The sequence below is a fragment of the Pterocles gutturalis genome, unplaced genomic scaffold (genome assembly GCF_000699245.1).
Source record: "Pterocles gutturalis isolate BGI_N339 unplaced genomic scaffold, ASM69924v1 scaffold24715, whole genome shotgun sequence".
Taxonomy (NCBI): Eukaryota; Metazoa; Chordata; class Aves; order Pterocliformes; family Pteroclidae; genus Pterocles; species Pterocles gutturalis.
In genome coordinates this window covers 8,815-33,810 of record NW_010138955.1, presented here as the reverse complement: position 1 = coordinate 33,810, position 24,996 = coordinate 8,815, and the positions used below count along the sequence as shown (strand labels likewise).

Here is a 24,996-nt window from a genome sequence, read left to right as displayed (position 1 = left end):
CGGCCGTGCCTCCAGGTCTGCCTTGGAGACTCATTTATCCTGTAAAGAGGAGTGCTGGGCTTGACGGGAAGTCTCGCTTTGCAGGAGCTGTGTGCTCCTGTCCTCACAACACCTCACACTGCAGTAAGGGCTGGAGCCTAACCTCCAGAGAATAGTTATTCTAAGAAAATGATTTTTTTTTTTTCCCCCCCAGTACAGAGCTAACAGCTGAAACCAGTTATCCTTTGTGATGTTCAGGTTGTTTTCTTATGGTGTTGAGGGACAATTACAGTGAACTTTTAGGTCTTTGCTGTTGGTTTCCTTGTCTGTTAATGGGATAGGAAAAAAGCCTGCAGTGCCCACTGTACTTCAAATCTAAGGAAGCTGAAGGGATAGATGAAGAGCACCAAAGGGATAGATTAAGAGCTTAATTTTTAAAAGCATTTTTATCCAAGTCTCTTAGAAATAAGAGCTAAAGTCTTTCTTCTGGTAGCACTTTCTAAAAGGAAATACTTGAATGTCAGAGATGAGGAAATACTTGAATGTACCATCTCCCATCTTTTTTTTTTTCCTTTGATGTGTTTGTTGTGGAATCTTTTTGTAAAGCAAATAAAGCTCTTGCTGGTCCAAATTAAAGATGTGAAATGCCACCTATGGGGCAGAGTCCTGCACAGATTGTTCTTTCCAAAGTCCAAGGGGATGGTGGAGCAAAAACCCAAGCCTTATAAAGAGCAGGAGGGGTTGAACTGAATGTGATTTTGTTTGTTCTCAGCAATCTGGCCGTCCCTGCTGCGGTGGAGTGGCTGTGCAGCAGCCTCTGCGGCCTCTGCGAGCAGGCTGAGGAGTCCCCCGGGGACGCGGAGCTGGCTGGGCGCATCCTCTCAGGCAAGGCACTCGCTGGGCGCTAGTGGAGCGGGGCCGGGCTGCACAGCCTGCTGCAGGGCTGTGCAAGAACAGAGGCCTCGCTTTGCATTTTCTTACCTTGTTTCAGTGAGGAGAACACATATATTTCGTAAATTTAGTTGTTGGTATTTTTTTTTCCCCTTAAAAGACACTTGGTTTGAATTTCTATACCCGTTGAGTTATAGTATCACAAGAAAGTGTAATTGCAAAGCGTATGGGGCCTGGGATGATGTATTGAGAGTGTGACGCTCCTGCAAAGTGTCAGCGATGTTTTGGACCAGAAATATTAAACAGCTCCATTTCCTCCCATCATTTTCTATTATTTATTTAGTGGTTTTGGTTAGAAAAAAATCACTCCACAGTTTGACTGAAGAGCCTCAGTCAGACCTTTGGACAAGTGCCCTTGGTCAGGCACAGCCCAGAAGAGTTCTTCAGCGGTAACAGAACAAAAGACCTGTAAATTCTTTAGTCTTTATAATCCTTAAAGTTTCTGTGCCCCTTGCCATCCATTGTTCTAGGCCCTTTTGCCTGGGAGTAATTTTACTCCCAAGAAAATAAATGATTCCCGCTGACTGCTGCAGTGAATGAGGCTTTCAGACACTAGTGCTCTCAGGAGAGCCAGCGATCATTACTGAAAGAGGATGCTGGAACGCTAATTCCTTCTTGATTTGCAGACTTTGCGATCGTGTTTCTTCAGAACGGCTTTCAGCAAACTTCCGAGCTGGAGAGGAAGCTCGAATTCAAGAAAGTCCCCCATGTAAGGGCAAAATGAAGCTTTTTACTAAGGGTTCTTTAAAAAACTAGTTCCATTGCCTCGGCTGAGTGTCAATGTAATCGGCTTAGAGCAACAAAGAGAGGGTGGTGGTCCCGGTGCTGGAGGGGGTGAGGAGGAAATGGTGAAACCAGAACAAAGACGTTTTGTATGGAGAATTTCTCCAAGGTGAGGTGTCAAGGGCTATTTAAGCTTCCCTGGTTTCACCTTGATTGCTCTCTTTCTATTTGAATGGGAAGCAGGGAATGCTGGTGAGCAGGGGAAATGCTGCTGTCTGTTGGAGCTGTTCCACCAGGAAGCCTGAGGCAAAGTTAAGCTTTAAGTTAAGAGGAACAAAACTCTTTCTTTGAGTCAATTTACTTTCTCTGCATATAACTGTAGCTCTTTCAAACTCTAAAAGGTCTTAATCTGTCCATTTTGAACAGATCTGCCATGCCGTCTTACAAAGAATGCTGACATGTGAGTGTTTTTGTGATTCCTAGCTTTGTGCAGTCACTGCTGTTTCCTAGACTTACCTTCCCTGTTCATTGCTAAATCTCTGAGGAGAAGCCCTCTGCCTGGGATGCTTCTCCTCTCGTGTGCATAATATTTGTCACCGACACTGTGCCTCTGTTTTCCCTTTTGCTCCTGTAGAGTGTCTCCTGACGCCGCAGATAATTTCTTGCTTGTTATGCTCATTCATTTTGATGCTCCCAGCTGCAACATCAGGTTGATATCTGAGATGATTTTTAACAACCCTGACTGGAAGCAATCCAGCCTGTCACAGCACAGAGGTTAAGCTCAGAGAATTTTTTCTGCTTAGTAAATTAAACTTTGAATTTACAAAGTTATGTGTAAACTATTTTGCTGCTTCATGGTTTGGATTTGCAAACCAACATTTTGTGAAACTTTTTTTTTCTTTTTTTTATGCTGAGCAAAGACACCTAACGTACATGTGTAGTCTTTAAACAGCCAGTCTTCAAGAACTGTGCCAACGGCCAACGTGTCCTGGGCAGTCCTGATGCTGCTGCTGCGAGCTCAAGCGTAGTAGTGTCTGCTTTGCATTGCAAATCCCCGTGCAGAAAGACTAAACACACGTGAGGGTTATTTTTGACTTGTGTCACAGATGATCTTCACGGTAAATTGCTGTATCTGCTGTACAGTGGAGGAAGCGTTCGCTTACACCTCCTTGCGTGCCGTACACCAGCTGTTAGTACAATCTGTGTGGCTGCGGTTACTCCCCTGTCTCCTTAGCGACAGCACTTTACCACTTCTCTTGCTGGCGCATTTCGGCAACACGCTGGGTGCTGCTGCAGAGGTTGGTGCTTTTCCTCTGCTGTAGGACAGCTGAAAACCAGGACACAGCCCGGGGACGGCTCCCTCCCTTCTGCGTCTCTCCCTGTGGGCACTGCCTAACCCCTCACACCCAGTCTCGCGGGGAGTGTTGTCTGCAGGCAGAGATGCCTTACAGACTGTGCGGGGTGGTTCTAAAAGGGGAAAGCTCTAAGAGAGGTGCTTTATTATTTAATATGTATGAGTGTCATCTCAGGTGACACCTTAGCAGGGTCGGTAGTTGAAAAATAACCCTTATCGACACAGGACTGGGGGATTTTGGAGGAAGAGAAGCAGTCAGGCGGGAGTCGGAGCTATCCTGCTCTTCATTTGACCTTCACGTTCGTGCAGCCTGCGCTGCCGCTGACTTGCAGTCTGTGTGTCTGAAAATGTATTGAACGAGTTTTATATATGATATTTTTGTTCCTGTATGCTTTTGGGTCACCTTTGAGGGGTTTCACTTAGCTAATTGTCCATTTTGAGGAACATTAGGATTCTTTATGTAAAATAATTCCCAGTTAATGAAGACCTTCACAGGAGAAGGACAGGCAGAGAGTGGCATGGGAGCACTGTGCTTCATAGCGATGATTTTGCTGTATTGAGCTCCTGAGCCCAAGGATAAGTAGACTGATCTCCTTTTCTCTATTCTCCCCTACTTAAACTAAAAGTATTCCTCATCAGGGGAGGAGAGCATTACACCTTAACGCGGTGGACTGCCTTACGAAAGGCACGTGAGGGACGCCTGTCCTGCTGCCCCAGCTCAGCAGATTTCCTTTTCAGGGCTGCTTTGCTGAATGATCCTAATAAATAAAACAAATTATTTTAACTGTTAAAAGAGGAGGCTTTTAAGGGTAGGATGGGACAGGAAACAGAAGAAGTGATGCTGCAGCAGACTGTGAGGCAGAGGGTCTCTGTGTGGGCTCCGAGCGGTGGAGGCTGATGGTGCAAGCAATGTGCTGTGCAAGCTGCCAACCTGTTTGACCTCCACCAGCCATTTCTGGGGCAGATCTAGCTTTTGAAGGAATTTCTGCTAAGCAAATGTAACATGAGGTCCTGCTGCTGTTACAAACTGCAGCACTTGCATCAGCATGCTCTCTGTTTGGCCGGGCTGGTTCAGACCATTGTTTCCAGCCGTTGTTAATTCAAAGCTTGTGCCAATCCCTGCCTCCAGACAGATTTTTCTCTCTTGCAGCTTTGCAGTGTTCACCCTCTCACATGCACTGCACAATTAGGATTGGGTTTGGAAATTAAACACTAATTTATGTGCATTTTTAGGTGGCTTAATTATTAGCACATTCTTGGGAATGCTTTTAAATTTGTTCAAGGTTAGTGTTAACAGTTTTGGAGTCTCCATGTCACTTCTGAAAAAAAAGCTGCAATAATTTAATGCTGCTGAATGGCTTCTACATATTTCCCTAATGGGGTCACCTTCTTAAAGGTGCCCAAATCGCTTGTTCCAGTGAGTTCCTGTTTTGTTTAGTGTCACAGTTCTATTTCTCTCACCGTGTTTTCGTGTCTTTATTTTGGGTACAGGGGTGCTTGACGCTGTTGGTAAAGAGAGGGAGGAAGATGTTTCCACGTTGCAAGCTATGAGGTTCTGGTAAGAAACTGTTCCGCCAGATAAAGTCATGAGGAGGTTTTTTTATCCACTGTTGCACTTGTTACTGAAATAGGGGGAATGTTTTGGTTTTTTTTTTTTTTTTTTATTTACAGACACCCTGCCCCCACAGTGCTACTTATGTTTAGTGTTCCCTCTAATAAAACATGAGCAAATGGAAATGCCTGTAAAAAGATAAGTGTCAGGTAGGGAGGGGTGTTCTGGCAGTGTTGGAACCAACCGTGGAGCCCCCTCTTGGCATGTGGTGAGTTTCCCCGTCAAGTTTTCTCACTCTGCTGCTGAGCAGAAGCACCTGGAAGGTGCCATCATCTCCTCCAATTCCTGCTTCCAAACCTGATTTGTTTAACCACTTTGTACGTGTCAGCCTTCAGTCCCGTCTGGGGCAGCGGTATACATTAGACTCAAGTTTGTAAATCTGATAGCTACAGAATGTAGCCTAACCAATAGATTTAAAAAACCCCAAAAACATAGAAATAGTATAGAACGCTGGCAATTTGATAAGATAGATGTGGAAGAAAAATGAGTCATTCACCCTAATCAGTGCCTGGGTGATCACACTTCCTGTGCGTTGTTCCTGAATATTTCCTTGTCCTTTGTAGGCTGAACGTGTTCAGTGTGTCGGTTTATAACAGTGCGGTTCATCCGGATTCCTTGCAGCAGTTTTTCAGACACACCCTGACCGAAGTTCTTACCTACAGCCCATTGCTGAAAGGTAGGAATAGGCGGGGAGGGGTGAGTGTCTCCAGGGTGTGTTATTGTGTGTCCAGATCTCCCTCCTGTCCAGCCTGCGCAGAGCAGAGTCCAGCCAGGAGGAGCCAGAGCCAGAGAACTGCCCGACTCCCCAGCTCCTTCCCAGGGGCTGTATAAGCAGAGTGCCAGATCAGACAAAAAAATTCATCTGGGCTTTAGAGGGCTGTAGTTCAGGTAGAACTTGAGGCAGAAAATCAGTGCCTTCAAAGAGAGCTTCGGCCCATGGCTCATACAGAAATTTGGATCAGAGAATGACAGAAATAACATCTAATAGCAGCCTTTATGGGGCAGACACGGGAGAGCTCTGGCCGAAGGAGAAATGGACTGGGAGAGGTGGTGCTGCAGAGAGTGTTTGGGGCTAAGATACTCTGGTCCCTGCATGTTTAAGCACCAGACGTGGCCTTTCTCTGCTGACTGGCTGTTTCTTTTGGTAGATTAAAGGCAGGGAGGCTTCTAATCCATGACTGGTAATTGTGAAGCTTGATGTTTTCAGAAGGAAATGTTTGGGCCACAAAATCTCCAGTAAAATCCCTCTGAGCTGTGATCTAGAGCTGCTGACCTGCTGTTCAGGAGAGCTGGGTCACTGCTGGCTTCCAGCTGAAAGAACTGATTGAGGAAGAAGATGGTTCCTTGCCATCTCTCTGTGCATGCGTTATGCTGGCCTGTGAGTTTGTGATCTCAAGAACAGCTCTGAGATGACAGTGCTGTAGCGGGATGGCACGGTCCTCACTGCCACAGTTCGTCTTCCAAAGGCAAATAAGAGAGGAAGGATTTGGGCAGACAGTTTTTGCTGTATCTGCCTGTCAAAGCCAAAGGGAAATCTTGTGTGTTAAGTGATGTGTTTTGGGGTGTATTTTGAAATTATTGCCGAAGAGCAAACTTTTATTTTTCTTTGTGCAGTGTCTGACGCCATCCATATGCAGAAAGAGTGGAGCTTTACGAGAACTTGTTCGCTACTCACTACCTTGTATCGCAAAGTATGTCTCTGGTTTCACAACGAGAACTTTACTATGTTGGGTTTATATTCACTGAAACACCTGAAATGAGATTATTTAAAAACTGCATTGCAGAACCTGAACCAGCTGCCAGGAACTGTAGGCAGTGTGAAGCATGAGGAAAAAGTAGGACTTCTGGAGAAAAAGGGACTTTTATGCAAAGCTCTTAATGAGAACAAAGATAATAATCGAAGATGTGAGACTTTAGTGCTACAGGACATGACATGGCTTCTGAAAGAATTGGATTATTGCTCATTGTTTTAGCCAGTGCTGGTTCCAAGCCAGAATGATATCTGGCCCAGGAAAGCTGATGCAAAAATGCACACGGAATAGCTGCTTCAACAGTCACGCAGAAGACATCTGCATGTTAATCTTGACAGTGCATTGCACCCTTCCGGGTGGCTGTATGTCCTAGCTAAAATGAATCGCTCTCGCTCTTCCAGCTGTTCGTGGCCCTGGGTGCGAAGGAGTCAATCAGCCAGCTGCAGCAGGTGCTGGAGAGTCGGGAGGTGAACTGGCAGCATGTCCTGTCCTGCGTGTCCACGCTGGCGGTCTGTCAGGCTGAGGCTGAGCAGCTGTTCAAGGGTACGTGGGAACTGGCAAGTCTGCGAGCTCCTGTGGGCTTGCTGCTCCTCGGGTACCGCAGGGGAAACCCTGCCAATGGGGGTAGCAGCACAGTCCGTCAGAGTTAGTTTTGAGATTCCTGCATGGGAAACAACAGCAGAAAATCTGTTTTTCTGTTCAGTCACCACACATCAGCAGTGATGGGAATGCCAGACCTTGTGCCTGATGCTTCTCAAACTCGGTGTGCAGCTAAGAGTGGTTATTTGATTATTACCTTTGTTATTGGAGTAGTGATCACTGAAGCTTAGTTCTTCCATCTCCCCACTGCTGGCAGACCTTGTTTATTTATTATCTCATTGCTGGACTCCCTGCAGTCCCGGAGTATCTGACTATTGGAAGTGCATGGGAAAAATACAAGCGAGTCCCGAAGGTTCCCCAAGTGCAATACGCATCCTTCTTTATGCAGCAGGTGTTTTATCACAGATATTTGTCTTCATTTACTGTAGGAAATTACAGCAAACAGTTGTCAAGAGCACAGTTTGTGGTTATTATGTTTCTAGGTCTCCTGTCAAAGGCCTTTGAGAATTACGATATGGAAAATATGATCACAGCGTTCCTGATCGCTCGTCAGGCTGCTCTGGAGGGCCCTGCCGTGTTCATGCCTTACTCCGAGTGGTTCAAGGTAAGAGTAAATGAGACCCCAATCTTTAAGTATGTGAGAAACCTGCGCATAAGGAATGTCCTGCTGCACAGCGAAAACCTAGTTCCAGACAAGATAGCCAGGAATTAGAGAGACAGGTGGGGAAAAAGGAAGAGTAACAAGTGATTATATTGGTATTAGGAATGATTTAATATTTATTACTGCCTTTGTGTCTGCAAAGAATATACTTCTTTGGCTTCCTCTGGTTTTCCCTTCTTTCATCTTTCGAGTCCATCTTGCCTTCCCTGGCTATTTGTCAGGAATGCAGACATGTAATTCCTGTTACAATCACCATCTTGGATGGATGTCAGTATCCTGATAACCACGCTGTTCTTGCATAAGTTGTGGGTTGTTGCAGATGAAGCACTCCTGTTTCCTGGAGGTTTGCATGCGGCTGTAATTGCTGTGTTTGACCTTGCAGGTAGCAGGTTGTTAGCTTGTGGCTGTAAACATGGAGGTATTTTAGGTATGCAAATCTCCGCCTAATTTAAACCTGTAAATTCCTTTGTAAATCTAAGCTCAGCCTTAGCTGATGGAGTGTTCAGGGTGTATCAGAAGGTAAACTTATGTTCTGCGTCGTCTCAGGATTATTTTCCTTATAAAGCACAGGTAAAGCTGTGTAGAGACTGGCAGATTTGTGCTTTCCTCATGAGTCTCAATCCTTCGGTATATTTTGGTGTTGCCTTGTTTAACTCCTCTGAGTGTTCTCATAGTAGTGCATCAGAACAAGCTTTGAGCAGGGCACGGCAGGCTTTCTGGAAACTGGATAAAGAAACTCATAAAACTTCTGTAGAGACTCCTATAGACTTTCTCTGGAGACTTTTCTCCAGCAAGATTCTCTTGGCAGGAGGCAGCTGTCTGTCACGAGTGTCTGGGGTCTGTGCGCCGAGTTACGGCATCGCTGGGATGGGGATTCCCTCCGTGCCAAAAGGCTGTGTTGTCGTTTCCCCTCTCTCAGGCTTCCTTTGGGAACGCTGGTGGTCACCACGGGAGCAGTAAGAAAGCCCTAGTCTTCCTCTTCGAGTTCCTGTCAGAGCTGGTGCCCTTTGAACCAGCACCGTACCTGAAGGTGAGAGGATGGTAATGGGGCTGGCTTTCGAAAGACGGGTACGGAACTGCCCCAAAGCGCATGGACCGGTGCCTTTGATTAGGTTCAGTGTATTGCTAGTGTTGTTATAGTAACCACATTGCTTCTGATACGTTATTCAAAACCTTTTCTTCCTGAAATAAGCAAGTACAAGATTCTTTTATTTACTTGAACTCCTTTCAGAGTTAAATTTAAGCACTTTGGTGATTTTGTTTGTTGTTGGGGGAAAAACTGCGTGCCGGTTGGCATGATAGTGGCTTGCTTTAAAGAAGCAATAACATCTTTGGGGAATATTTGAGGTAAACGACTGTAAACATTAACCAGAATTTTACACTAATTTCCTGTAAAAATGGCAAATCCTATTGTGAATTTCGTATTTCAGGTCCATATAATGTACCCGCCTTTTGTGCCAACAAAGCACCGGTCTATCCTCTTGGAGTACATCACTCTGGCTAAAACCAGGCTGGCTGATCTCAAGGTTAGTAAAAACTGTCTCTTTGAAGAGAGCTCTTTGTGGATCTGTCAAACTACCAGCTGTGTCGTGACCACGTGTGTCTCTGTGACCTCCCCCAGGTGGCTATAGAAGACATGGGGCTCTACGAAGACTTGTCGTCCACGGATGAGTCCGTGCAGGTACTGCTGGCCTGTCTCAACGGTTCTATCCGCAGTTGTGCCCCTTTTCTTCTGGAAAAGGGCTTAGGTTAGCAACCTCTCTGCTCTTCCTACCAGCTTTGAGCATGCTCCAGCTTTAAGTCAGAGGGGTTAGTGGCCATAAATATGCAGACTCTCCCCAGATTTCATGAAAACTGGGCTTACACAGAGGAGAAACAAACTGTGATGAGTGTTCCATGATGAGGCTGCAGAGGAACGCAGCAATTAGCCAGCAGCACCTACATTATCCATGCTGTCAGCACCCGCTGTTTGAAGCAGGAAAGCGCTGGCTACATCTTGCTCATCCTCTACTGTGGGGTGTGGAAAATAACTGGAAGATTCTGTGGGGGAGGATTTAAGGGACAAAGGGAGATCCAATGGTGCTGTATGGTGTGGGAATGCAGAGCACAGGGTCGCAGGAGCTGGTGCTGCGTTAGCTGTGCCAATTGACCAGCTTGTTACAATGGTGACTCTTCCCTCTCTGGATTTGCTCCCAGCAATTTGATCACGCGGGAAAGCCTTTGATAGGTGTCTGGATTATTTTCAGAATGGCATGTCATCTCTTTGGTGTTGTATTCCGAGTGTTCATATTTATGGGAGATTTGGGGAGGGAATTTATAGTCTGCAGTTTCACACTCCGGTGCATGATGAATTTTGGATTGTTCCTTTATTGTTGTGCTTTGTTGTTCCTCCCTGTATTTCAATCCCAAGTACAGCAGACCAGGGGGCCTCGTTTATACAGTCAGTCAACCGGTTAGTTGAATGTACTCCATTGAAATCTAGTCCTGTGATGAACCGAAAGCCCTAAGTGAAGATTTAATTAATTTCTTCCAAGTCTGATCCGTTTGTCAGCTGGGAAACCAGCACGGGTTGTTGCAGCCTTAAGATGCCACATGGCTCAAACAAGAGAAGCTCGGGGCAGCAGTCCCTCTGCCTGGAGTGTGGTAGTGCAGGCTGGAAGCAAATATTATGGGTCTTGATTCTGAGTGTACGAAGTAAAACAGAATAACAAGAAATCAAACTCAGAACAGAAATTATATTGTCCCCATGGGGGACAGCTGAGTCAGCAGTGTGATGCTGAGCAGGGTCTGCTGTAGGGGGTGCGTTCAGAACCCCGCGGGCCTTTGGGCTGACCCAGGATAGCTGTTATTTACAAACAGCCTGATCGGGGCACGGTGATGGTCCAGGCGCTGTTTCCCCATCCTGTGGTTTTACCCTGCATATCGGGTAGTTCTGGTTATTCAGTCACTTCCCTCCACAGCACAGACAACTGTCACTAACCCTGACAGAACAAGCAGGGAAGGTTATTGTCATCCTGGATTTCTCACAAAGTCTTTCTCTCATTGTTACCTGTGGGAGCCAGCCCCAGGGCCAGGCACTGCGCGACGTGGAAAAGGCCCTTCAGATATTTGAGAACACGCGGAAGATCCCAACGTCTGTCATAGAAGCCAGGTACCGTGTGCTTCGCAACTCTTCTTGGGTTTAGCTATAATAATAGTACAAGCCAAGTGCAAATCAAAATAACAAAGCAGGAAAAATTGAGGGTGTGAGCACAGGAGGTTTTGGGAAATTCTTCCCGTGTTACCCACTTCCTCAGCAGTCACTTAAGCGGAGGCTGTTTGTGCAGAGAGCGAACAGGCATGTGCACACCTGCAAGAGAAGTCCACAATTGTTGTAATAAATAAAAAGTAAAATGAAAGAAATTAATAACTATTGGCTAATCTGAGCTTCATTTGTCTGTGGTTATTCATGTTTCCATGAATATTTCGTATTTCCAGGAGCCAAATTAATCCTCGAGGTAATGAAATGGCACTTTGCAGCTCTGGCGTTGTTAACATTTTGCTGTATTTCTTTTCTGTCTCAGTATTTTCAGGCGACCATATTATACTTCCTGGTTCCTTCCTGCTTTGCTCAGGCCACGTGTGGTTAGTATTTGTTTCTGGCTTTTTTTTTTTGATCCTCCCGTTTGGCTGTATGTTTGCAGACAGGTAATTTGCTCCTAACCCGCCTGTTTCTCTGTTGCAGCTCCCTAAAGCCCCAGACGTGCGCATGGCTTTTATAGAGTCTTTAAAAAGGTATTGAGACTTCCCAGTATCATTTTCTGTGCTTCTGGACTTTCTCTTCAGAACACTTGACTTTACATCGGATTATGGGAGGCTTTGACACCTTGTTTCCAAACCGCTGAGTGTTGGCTAACCCTCCAGGCAGGGCTTCGTGGCCAGGCGTGTGGCTTGCGGGTTATGGATGGGGGAGCTTATCTGCACAGGTGAATGCGTTCCGTTCTGTCATTAGTCCTCAGCCACAGCAGAACCCTTCTCTAGAAGGAGACCCATGCAGCCCTCTGACTGCTGGCCAGGAATATTTTTTGTGCAAACTTTGGAGGATATTGCAGAACATAATTTCACCAGGAAGATGATTCCCCCCCTCAACTCTCCGTGAAAAGCTCTCTTCTCTTTGGGAGAGGATATGGAAGACAAGGAAGATGAAACTTAAATTTGTGTTAAAGCTTTATGAGTTGTTCTTAAGAGACACCAGGAGAATGCAGCCCCTCTCAGAACACAAGCTTGTCCTGTATGCATGTTTAAAAGTGCTTTTCCGCAATGTGGAAACAGCTTTATTTTAAATCCAGTAAATCCTCTGTAACCTACAATGAAGAAAAAATGTTCCCAACACTGCCTGCAAATGAGGCTCTCGGTCCTGCCTTGTCAGTCCAGCCTGACTCTAAAAAAGACGATCATTTTTTAAAATTAAAGCTGGAAGAGAAGCAGCTGAGTTCTGGGGAGCCTCATGTTGTATGTTTAGTCACAAGTGCCTGTCCAGCAAGTGTTGGAGGGCAAACTTTGGGCTCCATCACATCGGCGTTTTAGCTGTGTGAGTGCTGCATGTCACATAACTCACACTCTTGTGTGACCTTAGACACGTTCCACATATGAAACAGGTATTAGTGCGTGCATTAGTAATATGTCTAGTGCTGCTTTTGTGTGGTGTGTGTTACACATGGGTCATACTTGCTTTGAAAGCCTTCGATATAAATTTCTGGCCCTCATGTCAGATGATGATTAAAAAATGCTTCAGATGCTCTGTACGCTTTGGAGCCTCTGTAATTACATTTCACAGCACAGCTGCTGTTTCCTCCTGTATTTAATAAAGCTGAAGTTTGAATGTGGTTATGGGCTATAATAAATGTCTTTTATTTTTATTATTACAGATCTGATAAAATACCCTCAAACTTGTACTCCACATACCTGCAAGCCTGTCGTGCTATGAAAGAGAAAACGTTACAAGGTAAAAAATACAACATTTACTTATGGATCAGTTTGAAGAAAAGTTAATTTTTCCATTGATACCCTCCTGAACTGAAAATTTTTGAAAAGTTACAGCTGATGAGGTCTTTAATCTCTATGTAAATATGTGTATGTTCTTCATGTCTTACTGAGGTATTAAATAGTCCCTCTCACAATTCCTCTCTCTGCCTGTCCTGCTTCGGTGGGATTTTTGCCGTGCTGAGGCTGCGAACGCTGCCTGAGCTGGCTGATTTAAATCTAGCCCAAACACATCTCATGAATCAGCGTTTGCAGCATGAATGCTTCTCTGCTCCGGCTCGCCTGGCGTTTGAACCTGCTGCGTCGATCCCTTGCGTAACGGTGCTTGTGCTGCCTGAGCTCCCCATCATCCCCTTTTAAGAATGGACTAATGTGTGTGGCTGAGATCTAGGGACACAGGAGGGGCTGGGGACGGACCCAGCCGTAAGGGACCGCAGTGCAGGGTTACACACGTTGGGGTGGGAGGGCCCCCGCGTTCCGGGTGCCGTTGCTGTGGCTGCGTTACTGGTGCAGTGTGTGTCAGTGTAACAGATATTTAATGAGCTCTCATCTCTTTCAGCAAGTGGGTGTTCAAACGCATCTTAAAACGGGCACTGTCCTCACTGCAGGGTTATATGAAATGGAAAGGTCAGGCTAGTGAGTGGAGATCATTCCCAGGGTGTGATGGAGATAAGAGCACTCTGGGTATAGAGACAGATCTGTAACTGACTCCTGCTCAGGGCACCTCGGGCATCTGAAGCTTTCTGGAGATGCTGCAGCTCGGGAGCAGTGACAAAGCAGTCCTGGGGACTGCAGATGTGCAGCAGTCTGGCTGCGGAGGTTGTCCTGGCAACCGGCAGGGATGAAGGCTCCTTGCCTGCGGGATCGGCAGGATCCCAGCGGGCAGCTGGAGCTCTGCTGGAGTCCCTGAATTGCCAGGGACCTCTAGTGGCACAGCCCCAGCAGTGTCCCCTGCATCCTGGTCAGCTGAGCTGTGTCCCCTCCCGTCCCCTGCATCCCGGCACAGAGGCTGGATTTTGGGCAGGACGAGCACTGGTCAGCTCGGAGCCTTCTCTGGTCCTTCGTGCTCGCTCTTACACACAGAGGTGACTCAGCAGTCTCTGAACACCTTGCTGCTTTGCAGCATGTTTATAACAAGTATTAATTTTAACCTTGTTATTTACTGCTCTTGTTCACGGCTGGGTTATTTCTGGCCCGTGCGCAAGGCGCTGTTCCTGTCTCACGAGCTGTGCGGGTGGTTTTTGGGGCTGCGCTGGGGCAGCTTGCTGCTGGTGGCACTCTTTCTAGTGGTAAAAGGAATTTCCTTTTATTTCTTCTTTCAAACAAAAGGCAGAACAGAGTAACGTGTGACATCTGGAGATGTTGCGTGGTGTTGGCTTGATGATGCAGTATTCACGCTGGAATGTCTGTCTCTGTATTTTTGAGGCTGGTTCCCGTCTTCTGAGGACAGCAAATGTTTCTGTGAGGGGAAAAGAGGTATAGCCAGTAGGAGGAAAACTCTGCAAGCAGGCTTTCAGGCCTCTTGTCTTTAAAAACTTAATTCCTTTCTGCAGCTAGTCACAAACTCATAAATTATTCATCAAATAGCACATTCTGAACATGAAAACAAAGCTGCATGTGTGGCACATTGACAGTTTGGGGACCTGTTACAGCTTATAGAAAAGTAAGTACTGCTTTTACAGAAAATGTATGCAGAGGTTGCTGAATGCAGTTAATGAACTGATGTAATGCACGAGGGTCAGGATAACGTGTTGCATTTCTCTCTTACTCGTCTAGATGAATCCCAAGTAGAGAGCAGCAACTCCAAAGAGCCTGTGGAGCAGCTGAAGGCTGAGCTGGCTGACCTGAGGATGCTGGTTGTGGACCAAGCTAAATCCGAAGGTATGCAGGAAAGCAAGGTGTAACCACCCATAAGTGACTGTCACAAAAGCTGCATTAATACAGCGTGGCTCACGCTGGCCAAAGCCACACAGGAGTTACTTGCCACTGGTACCTGAAGGTGGTGATCTTTCAGATCGGTATAATTCCTCTAGCTATGAATACATATATATTTTAATGTCTGATCTATTTGCCCTGCTTGAGTTTGGGACTTCAGGTCTGTGTCTTTGTGATGATCACACGGTACCATGCTGATCTTTGCCAAGATTGGCAGTCCCACGCCGGGGCTCGCCTGGTGACTTGGGCCCCTTGCGAAGGGTGTTTCCTTTCTGGTGTGAAAAACTGTTCTTACTGTGTGTTGGTAACAGTACTGAGGAAAAAATAATGCTCTCTTCTAAAATGGAGATGGTGCTCACTGTGTTCTGGCTAATAGTTTTCTCGTTAAAGCTTTTCACAACATACTTTGGGCTCTGGTCAATTAGAGTGTACATTTCCCTAGTTCTTCTTCCTGCTGTGTGGAGTTGTGACTCCTTCATGCCTTCTGTCCTGGTTCTCCTCTTCTGTTAATGTCCTGCAGATGTGCCGGCACAGATCGCAGTGATTTCTGACAGACTCGCAAGCGTCCTGGGTCCCAGCAGTGATGAGAATGAAGCTGCTCCATTGAATTCTCCAATCCCAGTTGACATTTCTGCCCCCAGGCTGGAGCCCTGCCATCAGAGTGTGAGTGCCATCTGGCTGGGGTGGGAAGGGAGCGGGGCTGGGTGGGTAAACACGTGGCTGGGTGGTAGGTGTGAAAGGTCGCTTTGTCTGCGGAGAACAGGGACCAGACTTCTCCTTTTGCCTGCCTTGTGCACAGACTGTTCATACATTTTAACCTGGAAGCTGTAGGATGTGTGGTGGCGAGATCTGGAGATATATTCTATCAGAGCAGTCCTGTGATGAGCCAGGCTTTCCTCACTGGGCTTGTCTGGATATTCCTTGTGTGCTGGGATCACTCCTGGGCTGTTATGAGCTTAACTTTCCATCTCGTCTTGGTGCCAGTGGATCTGGACAACTTGCACTGAATGTCATTAACCAGTTTGTCTCCTTGTTTTAATGTCGGGAAACATAATACAGACGCAGCAGGAAACTAGCCCTAGATATCCAGCTCAACAAGTAGGAATTAGCAGTGTGTCTCTTATTGCAGGTTGTTGATCTTCTGCTGACATCATTCTGCCAGAACCTAATAGCTGCTTCCTATTTTAACCCTCCCGACAGGTAAGATGCAAGTAAAAGAGCAGGGAAGCCAAAACTGGTAATACGCTGGGATCCCAGCCCTTGTCTGGGGGCGAGGAGGGACTTCTGGTTGTCCATACCCGCTGTGCCAGGCTGGCAATTGCAGGCTGCTTGGTTCTGCATTTCTGTAATCTAAGAACTAGTGTGCTCCCATGTATTTGTGTCCATAAAACATGTTTCTCCTCTGTTGTTACCCATCTCTTCAGAAAAAGCTGCCATTTGCCTCTGCTTTGGGCTCTGTGACAACGTATGAAAGCTTTCCACAAATCCTACGTGCTCAGGCTGGTGGTTCCAGCTCCATGCTGAGGGATGGGGGATGAAGCAAATTCTTTTTGCCCAGGAATTCCTGGCTGGCTGGCAGCAGAGATCAGGAGAGGACAATGCTTGTCTTTTGACAGTGAGCAGCGATGTGTCTTCAGGGTGTCCTTCTGGCACGTTCGGTGCTTTTGCAGATCCAGGCACCTCAGCCTTCATCTCGAGTGCTGTATGTAACATGAAATGAGTGAGGCAGGAAGTCTAACGCTGCAGGCACGGGGAGAGCAGCAGGATACACCTCTCTACCTCCCGTCCCCTTGTCCCCCTGGCAGCGACTCTGAGTCTGGCCTGTTTGAGGAGGGAATGTTAGCGCTCCTCCACTGCCTTGGCAGCCAGCATATCTTTCCCTCTCTTTTACACTGTTTTGCCCTGGAGCAGATGAATCTGCATTGGAAACCTGTGCTCAAAAGTACCTGTGATAAACAAGAGCATCCCAGGAAATTGTTTCTAAACCCAACTCCCCATCTGATCTCCTCTGAGGATGTTTTTTTTTTCTCTCAGCTGGGTGGGAAAGTCCCTCCTTCCCTTTTGCAAGAGGACCTTGTCATATGAATTCCTTTTTTGCTCTTGCTCTGTTTTTTGATCCCATTTATTGCTCTGCCTCTGTTTACCTCGTGCTCTCTGTCTGAAAAAAAGCTGTCTGTGCCCCAGGCAGCTTCCTCCTCTCCTCGTCCTCATCCCAGCACTCCTCTCTGGCTGGATATGATCAAGTGCACTGGTGGAGTTCCTGCCTTTGTAGGGGTCCTCTGCTCAGATACTCCAAAAGTGACGCTTCCTTTGAGCCTGTAAATGGAATGATAATTGTCCTGTGTTTACAGACAAGTGTGGCAATGTTTTAAGCATTTTTAAATACCTCTTCCTGTACTGGGGATAAAATGCAGCAGTCAAATGAGCATGTGGTTTTGCCTTCTTCAGGCAGGGACCATGTCTCTCCTTGTTTGTGAAGATGATGTGTGGACACAGGAATCTCCTACCGACCCTTCTGGGCAGGCTTTGCCAGCTTATTTATCACCAGGTTAGTTTTCCAACCAAGAATCGTATAGTTATAGCATGCTAAAGGCTATCCCAGCGCCATTTCCTGAGCTGGGGGGCATGTGCCTGTCTGGACTGCACTGTGGAGGGACTTCACTAGCTCTCAGGCTTCCAAAAAAAAAACCAAACCAGAAACAAAACCTCATTTTGGACAAATAGCACAGCTTGCTATCAGGACTGCGAGCTGGATGTTTTCCTGCAGAAGTGCTGCTGCAGAAGGTTAATGCATTCTGAGATACATTTTAACAGAAGCTATAATAAAGCAAGTTTATGAACAGAGCCAAAAGAAACATAGCAGAATGCTTAATTCCTAAGCTTCCACATTGGATAATTGAGCTGTACACCCCTTTCAAAAAGAAAAGAAAACCCCCCAAATCTGGGGTGCAGCACTGTGTGGTTTTCTTTTGAAGAACTATTGGTTTTATTTCCTTTACCCTGTGATATTGCAAGGGTGAGATTAGAAGACTGATAGACTAGATTAGGTGTCATAGAAGCTAAAATGCCTTGAGACCCTCAAATCCTGCTGGACTGAGTTTACAGCAAGTTGCTTCAAGTTCCTGTGTTACAGAAACATACAAATTTTGCTGCAGGTTGACTAAAGATAGCTGCGCAATTTCAAGGAAGGAAGAACATGTTTAATGGAACTGCTGCCTCTCATCTGCTAAACTGATAATGCTGCGTTAATTAGCCAATGGGCAGAAGCAATGTTCTGCTACTTGATTAATTCTGAGCTTTTTTTTCTGAGAAAGGTGGTTCTGTTACAAATTAAAGTCTCTCTCTTTTTTTGGTTCTCTACTTCTGTTTGGCTTGCAGGGTCCTTCCTTGAAGGATGCTCACATTTTAGGACTAGCAGCATTTGTGATCCACTTGAGTGAATCCAGAGCTTTAATTCCTGAAGTGGAAGTCAGGTTTGGGATTTCCCAGCCTGTCCCCGAAAAGGTCCTATCCATTTCCGAGTACTGGAACTGCTTGCTAGTGTGTAGGACCCCAGAGTCATTCGCCTTCTGCATGAGGTTAGATAACAAATCCACCACATCCTTGCTTCACCAGGTGGCGGGTTTGGGTTTGCCACAGGAGGGGTGCTGGCGACTGAGCACTGTCAAGGGTTTTAATTCAATCTCTAGTTCTGAAATTTGTGCCATGAATGTCCTTGGGCTTGGGAGCACATAAGCAGAAGCGATCCCAAAAGCAAAAAATTTAGAACGTGCTGGTTAAAAGCATTTTTAACACTCAGTCTGTGTTTTGACTTTGGACTTCCATGAGTGGGATAAGGTGTGATTGAACGAACCAGATAATGGAATTCTTTCTTTTTCTCTATCAGGTTTTGCACTGCAGCAGCATCTTATCTTATGTGCAAGTTTTCATCCTATTCTCGGGAAGAGTTGTGTGCCTTGCTTCCTCCCAGTCTTGTTAAAAAGGTAAAAGGAAAAAAAAATCTTGCTATTTCTTATGAGAAACATCAGTCTCAGTTCAATTTCCCCCTGCAGACTCCTGTGGAGCTACAACTTGTACAAAGAAAAATGTATAAAAATGCATCTTTGTACCCTCCCATCTTGTGTGTTTGCTTGCTTGGCAGCTTCACACAACCAGAGGCTACACTGGGCTTTTTTTTGTGGTGGAAATGTTTTTATGGCTTTGTTTTAGCTGCAGTACATCGTGCCACGGCTCTGCTTGGAAGCTCGGGGAATCCTGCATGAGGAGGGTAAAGCTGACATAGTCTGGAGTTCCCTGTCGTGCCCCTCTCGGAACTACAAAAGAGCCAGCCTCTGCTTGTGGAAGCAAGCACGCTTTCAAGAGCTCTTGAAGGAAAAAACATTCCAGGTATAAATCTTTTCCATGACTTAAGTTCACACTGTAATTCTCATTCTTCAGATCTGCCCTTTGCAATTTCCTCATTGATGATGAAAAGCTTCTTGTAAAAATTTAATGCCTGGAAAGCTGGTCTGACGGTTGGAGGATGTTGTGTGCGCTAGGTGATGTTCTCAGTGGTAGGTTTCGATGGTGATGATAAGGCAGGAATAGGACACAAACGCTTTACCTCTAGTTTTTTATTTATTGCAAAAGCAGAAAGCTTGACGAGAGGTACCATATCAGTAAGAAAATGCTCAGGAACTGCAGAGAAAAGACCCATCCTTCCTACTGTGTCCTGTCTGTGAAGTGACGGCGAGTCACAGCACTGAAAATACTTGCTTGCTTTTTTTGGTGCTTTGTCTAAATGTCAGCGTTCTCCTGACCCACCTGTGTGTCTCAGGTTGTTTGGCTCTGCCTTGCTGTGAAGCAGGCTAACGTCTCGGATATTCTCTTTATGCCACCCCTGCGATGGATCTGATTTGACAGGGTTTATTTTTTTAACCTAGTTAATCTAAAACCAGTTTGTCTGTGTGCAGAGGAGTCTGTCATGTTACTAGAAGGGCTCCTTGTGCTTGGCTCGCTGGGTGTGCGAGGCTGAGAGACCTTTGCGTTATAACCTTTCTTTGATGCTACACAGGTCTGTCTGACTGTGGCGCTTTGTTCATTTTAGCATTTATTTCTAATAGCATATGTTCATTCTGGTATCTAGACTTTAGGATGATGAGGGTGTTTGGAAATGTCAAAGGGGGGCGGGTGCGTGGGTGTGTGCCAGAGATGCTTTATAGCCTTGGTTTCAGTACATTTGTGAATGCCAGCAGGGCTTGAGTTTAGATCTCTTGCAAGGGAAGCAGCCCAGGAACTTCCTTGGGTGGATATCTCCTGTTTCATGTCCTTTCATCTGTGCAGGAGCGTGTCTGGGTGGGGGTGAAGGTGGGTTTTATGGTGGGAAAAAGTTACTTGCCTGGCTGGTCTGCCCTCTTCCCCAAATCACTGCTTTTCCCAGTTGTCTTTCAGAGAGTGGCTGCTGTTGGAGCTGGAAGTGTACCCTGAGAAGGATATTCTCTCTGCTTTCGAAAGGTGAGTGCCAAGGGGCCCTGGTAAAGGGAAGAGTTCAAGAGTCTGTCCCACTCAATGAGGAAAAAGCGTTGAAGATCGGGAAGTAAATAAACATGCTGCTGTGGGACACAAATGTCTGTCGACTATGAGTTTGAGCAGTGCTGGACTGAGGCATGTGTTTTAACTTGAGGAAGTTCACCAAGATAACCCCTGGCCTGCATGTGCAGTCCTTCCTTCCAAGTCACTTTTCACAAAACTTCTGTGTTTCTGTAAGCAAGAAACAGCTGACATCAGGCCATGTGCTGACTCTTTTTATATCTGTACTTGTATGGGTGCTTTTATCTGTCGTTCCACTTGGTGAGCTTCCTTTTCCATCAAGGGAAGGGCACCGTTCAAATGCTGTGATAGATTTCCCATCTTCTCCTTTCCAACATTGCAGACAGGATTTCCATTACTGGGCTATCTACCAATGGTACCTTCCAGCCCCTTCTGCTTCTGGGGGCTGTGACGGAGACCTGGCGAAGGCCTGTGGCATTATCATCAACGCCATTCTGGATTCCTCACAAAGGTATTCTGTATCGCTACTTGCATTTCTGCAGGGGCAATAGTTCTGATTGAACCTTGCCAGCTAGGAGCTGCGAGCCTGTGCCCCACGGGGGGCTGCGTGTTCCTGAGGGGAAGCAATTCCCTTCTCACGGGTCTGGCTGGCAGCGGGAGCTGGGAGGTGGCTCTGCGTGACTCACCGGTCTTTGCATAAGAATCTTGCTTTAGGTGGCAGAGGTCTGGGGCTGCAGTCACAGATAGTCCCTAGTCTGTCTTGTCTTTTTAAAGTTGGATTTTATTCAAATTTGTTTGGCCAGACAAGCATCAGTGCCTCTGAGGAAGTGGCTGAAGCTGGAAAATGAGGAGGGAGGGATGGAGGAGAGTTGCTGTCTCACCGACAGCTTAGTTAAGGCACATTAGTGTTAGAGCTTTATGTTCGTCTGGAGCCATTTGACTTTATTTGAATTGTGTCACCCCCTGGGCTCACAGCGTTAGTTACCTGGCATGTCTCTCAACTGCAGGTTGGACCTCGGTGGCTGTGGCCAGTCGAAGATGTCGGTCAATCCCGATATCCTCTGCAAGCTGCAGGTGATGTCAGACTTCGACCCACATCTGTATGTTCAGTCCTTGAATTTGACCAAAGTTGACATTCCATTCTCATTACATTCTCTCTCATGGAGGCTGAGAGATATTTTTTCTTATTAATCTCTTTGTATTATTTCAGAGAAACATAAAAGGTTTGAATGCAAACTAGTGTGTAGCCCTGATAAACAGTGTTTCCCCCCGGCCCCCTCCCTGTTTAGGAGATGGTGCTGGAGCTGCGGTGCAGGCGAAAGTTGCTTTCTGGCTGCTGGGATGCCCAGAGACATTTCCTGTTTGAGGTTCTCCAGGAGAGACTGAAAGACGGAAAAGACAGCTCTGCTTTGGGTGAGCGGCTACGGAGGCAGCAGGAGCTGCTGCTGCACCGAAGGTAAATGCAGATCTGAATGGCTGGGGATACCTCGGATGAAACCGCTGTTGGAGCGGTTATGGTGTGTACCTGTGCAGTTGGGCAGCCTCCCCTACAGCAAGTGACAATGACACTATATGTCATGGTAGCAATTGTGCAAGAGAGATTTATTCCCTGGTACCCACGTGAATTAACTGGTTCAGTGCAACATCTCAGGCACGGGTTGCCCCTGCCCATAGATTGGATTCCAAGGACCACACATCCTCACGGACTCTGGTTACAGCCGGCAAGGCTCTCAATGCCACCACTTGCATTAACTGTCGTTAAATCGCTCTATTTGCTGCTGTAACCTAGGTGTGTGTTTCCATTTTTGAGCCGATGATAGCATCTTTGGAAGTGGTGTATGTATCTCATGGAAATGCAGGTTCTTTTCTCGGCAACTGCAAAAATTCCTTCTGCCATTTCTGTTAGTGTGTTTGAGATCTCTCACGTCTGACACACTCTCAGACTCCCCTGAATATCAACAGCATGTTCCTGAGAGTGTGGAGTCTGATTCTCCTCTTGATGGTAACCCCAATTTTGTTTTTATTCTTCCCTGCCCAAGGATTCTGGTGGGGCTCCCCACATCCACCCTGATCTTGGCATGTCAAAAAGGAAAGAAAACAACGTTGGACTGTGAAGACTTTTTTTGTTTTGTAAACTCAGAGCTGGTAGGTGTTGTTAGCCAAATGATAGTTTCTTGTTGTTGGCTCTAGATAAAGAACTTAAACTCGGGTTTAGGACAGGAGTTAAAATGCAGCCAAACTTGAAACAAACTCAGCTTGTATCAGAGCGCAGGGAGGTTCAACTCCTTATGCTCGAGACTCCTTGGCCCCTAGCTCTGCAGAGTCCCTTCGGCATTGTCCGCTCCGGGGTGGTTTTGGGGTTCATTCATTTGGAACCGCGATGGCACTTTCTGCTATTGAGAGAGAATCCTTGGGACGTAGTGTAGGCAAATCCGGGGTGGAGCCAGCCGGCGTATCGGTGGTTGGAGCTGGGTGTGCGCAGTCCGGGGGTGAAATCACCAGGAGGTGATCACAGAGCAGCCTGGCAGCGGCTTGGCCAGCTCTTGAGCAGCAAGAATGTTCCTTCCAGTCATGTTGATCATGACAACATGTGTCTCTGGTGCTGCTCATCCTCCCGTGTGCTGTACAACAGAGGAATGTTCAGAAACATCCCCGCAGTGTCCTGCGGGAAGATGAGTTGACTTGCAGGTCCCTTGGGGCACTGTCTTGTGCTCTGAGAACAGCTATCGCTTCTATTTCTTCATCCTGACCGGCCTTTCCAAGCCCTCCTGTACTGTCATGTTAGGCACAGCCAGAAACCTCTGTTCATTCCAAGACACTGAATCCAACCACTTCTGCCACCCACCACATGTGGTAAGCAAGGCGTCTGGTGCCGGGACTGTACAGCACACCTAGTTACTGCTGCTGCTTTAGATGGAAACGAGGTTTCTGCAATCTGAACCGATACTCAGGATCTCGCAGGGAGATTTTGTGCTAGCCGAGTCCTGTTGTGCCAGACACCCAAAATGTTCAAAGAAAATCATCACTCAAAAGGGAAGGAATGAATTTTTTTTTCCCTCTCCTTGTCTTCCCACAGAAGAACGTCTGTTCCAGAGGGTATGCGCTCTCCTACGACATCACCGCTCACTTCTTCAGGGTAACTGCTGCTGTTGTCATCCTGCTCCACTGTCCCTGCTAGCTGGGGTGGATGTTCTTTATCAGCATACCCAGCTATATGCTACTCTTAGCTATGAGATATGCGACTTGTACCCTTGTTTTGAGGGTCGTTGGTGTAAATTCCAAAAAGAAGAGCAGTAATTCAGGAAAGGGAGAGAAAGAGCAGTTGAAGTACTGGTAGAGGTTAATTTTAATACAATACTGCAAAGTTGGTGGGGGAAGGAGAAGCTGTTGGGCAGTTTCTTTTGCTGGGCCATGCTGACCCCTACAGTTTTCTTTGATGGGTTTACACACGGCTTGGTGAGGTACTTCAAGGACATATGTGTGTAGTCATCATGTCATTTATTCTCTGCCAGGGCCTGCTTAATGCCAGCTTGGACTGTGAAGAACCGGCTGAAGGGGTCAACGATGCTCTAAAAGCGTGTCAAACCAAATGTCCCATCGTGCTTCTCTCTGCAGCGGTAAATCTTATTTCGTTTGAAGAGTGCTAGATGAGAATTCAGTGCCAGTTCCGAGCGCTTGTTTTAAACTTCATTTAACGTAAGCTGTGAAGTGTGGGGGTAGCAATTCTTAACGCCTTTGGAAAATCGCAGGATGTTTTAGTACCCTGGGTGTTGCTGAGTGTGCCACTGGTAATGCTGCTGGCTTCTGTCCTTCTTCCCAGCTTTGGTGGCCGCGGCTGGAGCCAGCACTTTGCTCTCAGTGGAAGAGACTCTTTGGGGCTCCGCTTGCAGCGGAACTGGAAAGGCTGAGGGCATGGCAGTCCTCAGCTGCCAGGTGTGTATGGGGAACCGCGCGGGGATCTGCGGGCAGAAGGGCCTGTTCTTGGTGGGGATCCAGACCCCGGGAGGGCTGCTCTTGGACCAGGCTGGGCTGCAGCAGGCAGGGCTGAGGCTGGTAGGACAGCTAGACAGAGATGCCTTTGTAGAGTTTACACCCAAAATGGGTCGTTATAATTAGCCTGGCCTTCTGTGTGATGTGGGTCAGAGTGTTTCGCCATAAGGAAAAGAGAATCTTTTCAGAGGAGACACGAAGGCAGAGCCCTTGTCAGACAAACACTGGAAATAGCCTTTAGCACAGAGTTGAGTCATCTGCTCAAGCTGCTGCACCCTTTGCTCCCTGGATTGGGTGAGTCCCTGGTCTCCCAGAGCTCCTGACTGCTCCTCTGCTGTACGCTCTCTTCCTTACCTGTCCTTACGCTGTGTGTTCAGTGTCCTGTAACTGTTCTCCAAAAGATGGGAATTTAGTATCAGAATCCTCCTGGCAGGTTGTTGCAGGTAATAATCACATGGTTCTGTAGGAGAGTAGACAGTTAACTGTCTGTACAGCTGGTGATAAAAGAGATTTGGGAATGCGCTGTGTCTTGCTAGACTTCTTTTATGTTTTTTTAAACTCTTTGTAGCATCCAACTGCAGGAAAAAAAATATGGAGGCGAGAGTTTTTGTGTCATAAACGTACACGCTTTGCCCAAGCCCCTGATTTCCTCCTCATTCACAGCTGTGATTTTTTATTATTATTTTCCTCCAAACCCATGACATGCTGGTTTTGTTTCCTAGCTTCCTCTCTTCAGGAGAGCTTTTCCCTCTCTCTGGCCCTCCCTGGATGTCAGCTGCCTTCCTCCATTGCACTGTTCAACGCCAGTCACCACGTGGACAAGAGAGAAATGTGCTGAGGAGGCTGCGGACTGACACAGAGCAGGCAAGACTGGATGCATTTTACATGT

The 24,996-nt window shown here is 46.7% G+C and overlaps 1 protein-coding gene across 1 annotated transcript in view; it reads left to right on the top strand.

Annotated features, from left to right (window-relative positions):
- FANCA (Fanconi anemia, complementation group A) overlaps positions 1-24,996 on the top strand; it is a gene marked incomplete at its 5' end in the record, with an annotated part of 33,764 nt that overhangs the window by 4,479 nt on the left and 4,289 nt on the right. The window contains 31 exons of the mRNA XM_010083208.1: positions 752-864; positions 1,557-1,639; positions 2,080-2,113; positions 4,499-4,565; positions 5,183-5,295; positions 6,234-6,310; positions 6,772-6,913; positions 7,453-7,574; positions 8,551-8,661; positions 9,062-9,157; positions 9,253-9,312; positions 10,694-10,782; positions 11,195-11,255; positions 11,356-11,405; positions 12,539-12,615; positions 14,430-14,534; positions 15,109-15,251; positions 15,718-15,788; positions 17,037-17,136; positions 17,967-18,166; positions 18,475-18,571; positions 18,798-18,974; positions 20,008-20,081; positions 20,500-20,628; positions 21,125-21,191; positions 21,407-21,573; positions 22,157-22,262; positions 23,194-23,253; positions 23,630-23,734; positions 23,938-24,050; positions 24,830-24,971. Coding sequence (XP_010081510.1) covers positions 752-864; positions 1,557-1,639; positions 2,080-2,113; positions 4,499-4,565; positions 5,183-5,295; positions 6,234-6,310; positions 6,772-6,913; positions 7,453-7,574; positions 8,551-8,661; positions 9,062-9,157; positions 9,253-9,312; positions 10,694-10,782; positions 11,195-11,255; positions 11,356-11,405; positions 12,539-12,615; positions 14,430-14,534; positions 15,109-15,251; positions 15,718-15,788; positions 17,037-17,136; positions 17,967-18,166; positions 18,475-18,571; positions 18,798-18,974; positions 20,008-20,081; positions 20,500-20,628; positions 21,125-21,191; positions 21,407-21,573; positions 22,157-22,262; positions 23,194-23,253; positions 23,630-23,734; positions 23,938-24,050; positions 24,830-24,971 — 3,151 coding nt within the window. The remainder of the gene's footprint in view (positions 1-751; positions 865-1,556; positions 1,640-2,079; positions 2,114-4,498; positions 4,566-5,182; positions 5,296-6,233; positions 6,311-6,771; positions 6,914-7,452; positions 7,575-8,550; positions 8,662-9,061; positions 9,158-9,252; positions 9,313-10,693; positions 10,783-11,194; positions 11,256-11,355; positions 11,406-12,538; positions 12,616-14,429; positions 14,535-15,108; positions 15,252-15,717; positions 15,789-17,036; positions 17,137-17,966; positions 18,167-18,474; positions 18,572-18,797; positions 18,975-20,007; positions 20,082-20,499; positions 20,629-21,124; positions 21,192-21,406; positions 21,574-22,156; positions 22,263-23,193; positions 23,254-23,629; positions 23,735-23,937; positions 24,051-24,829; positions 24,972-24,996) is intronic.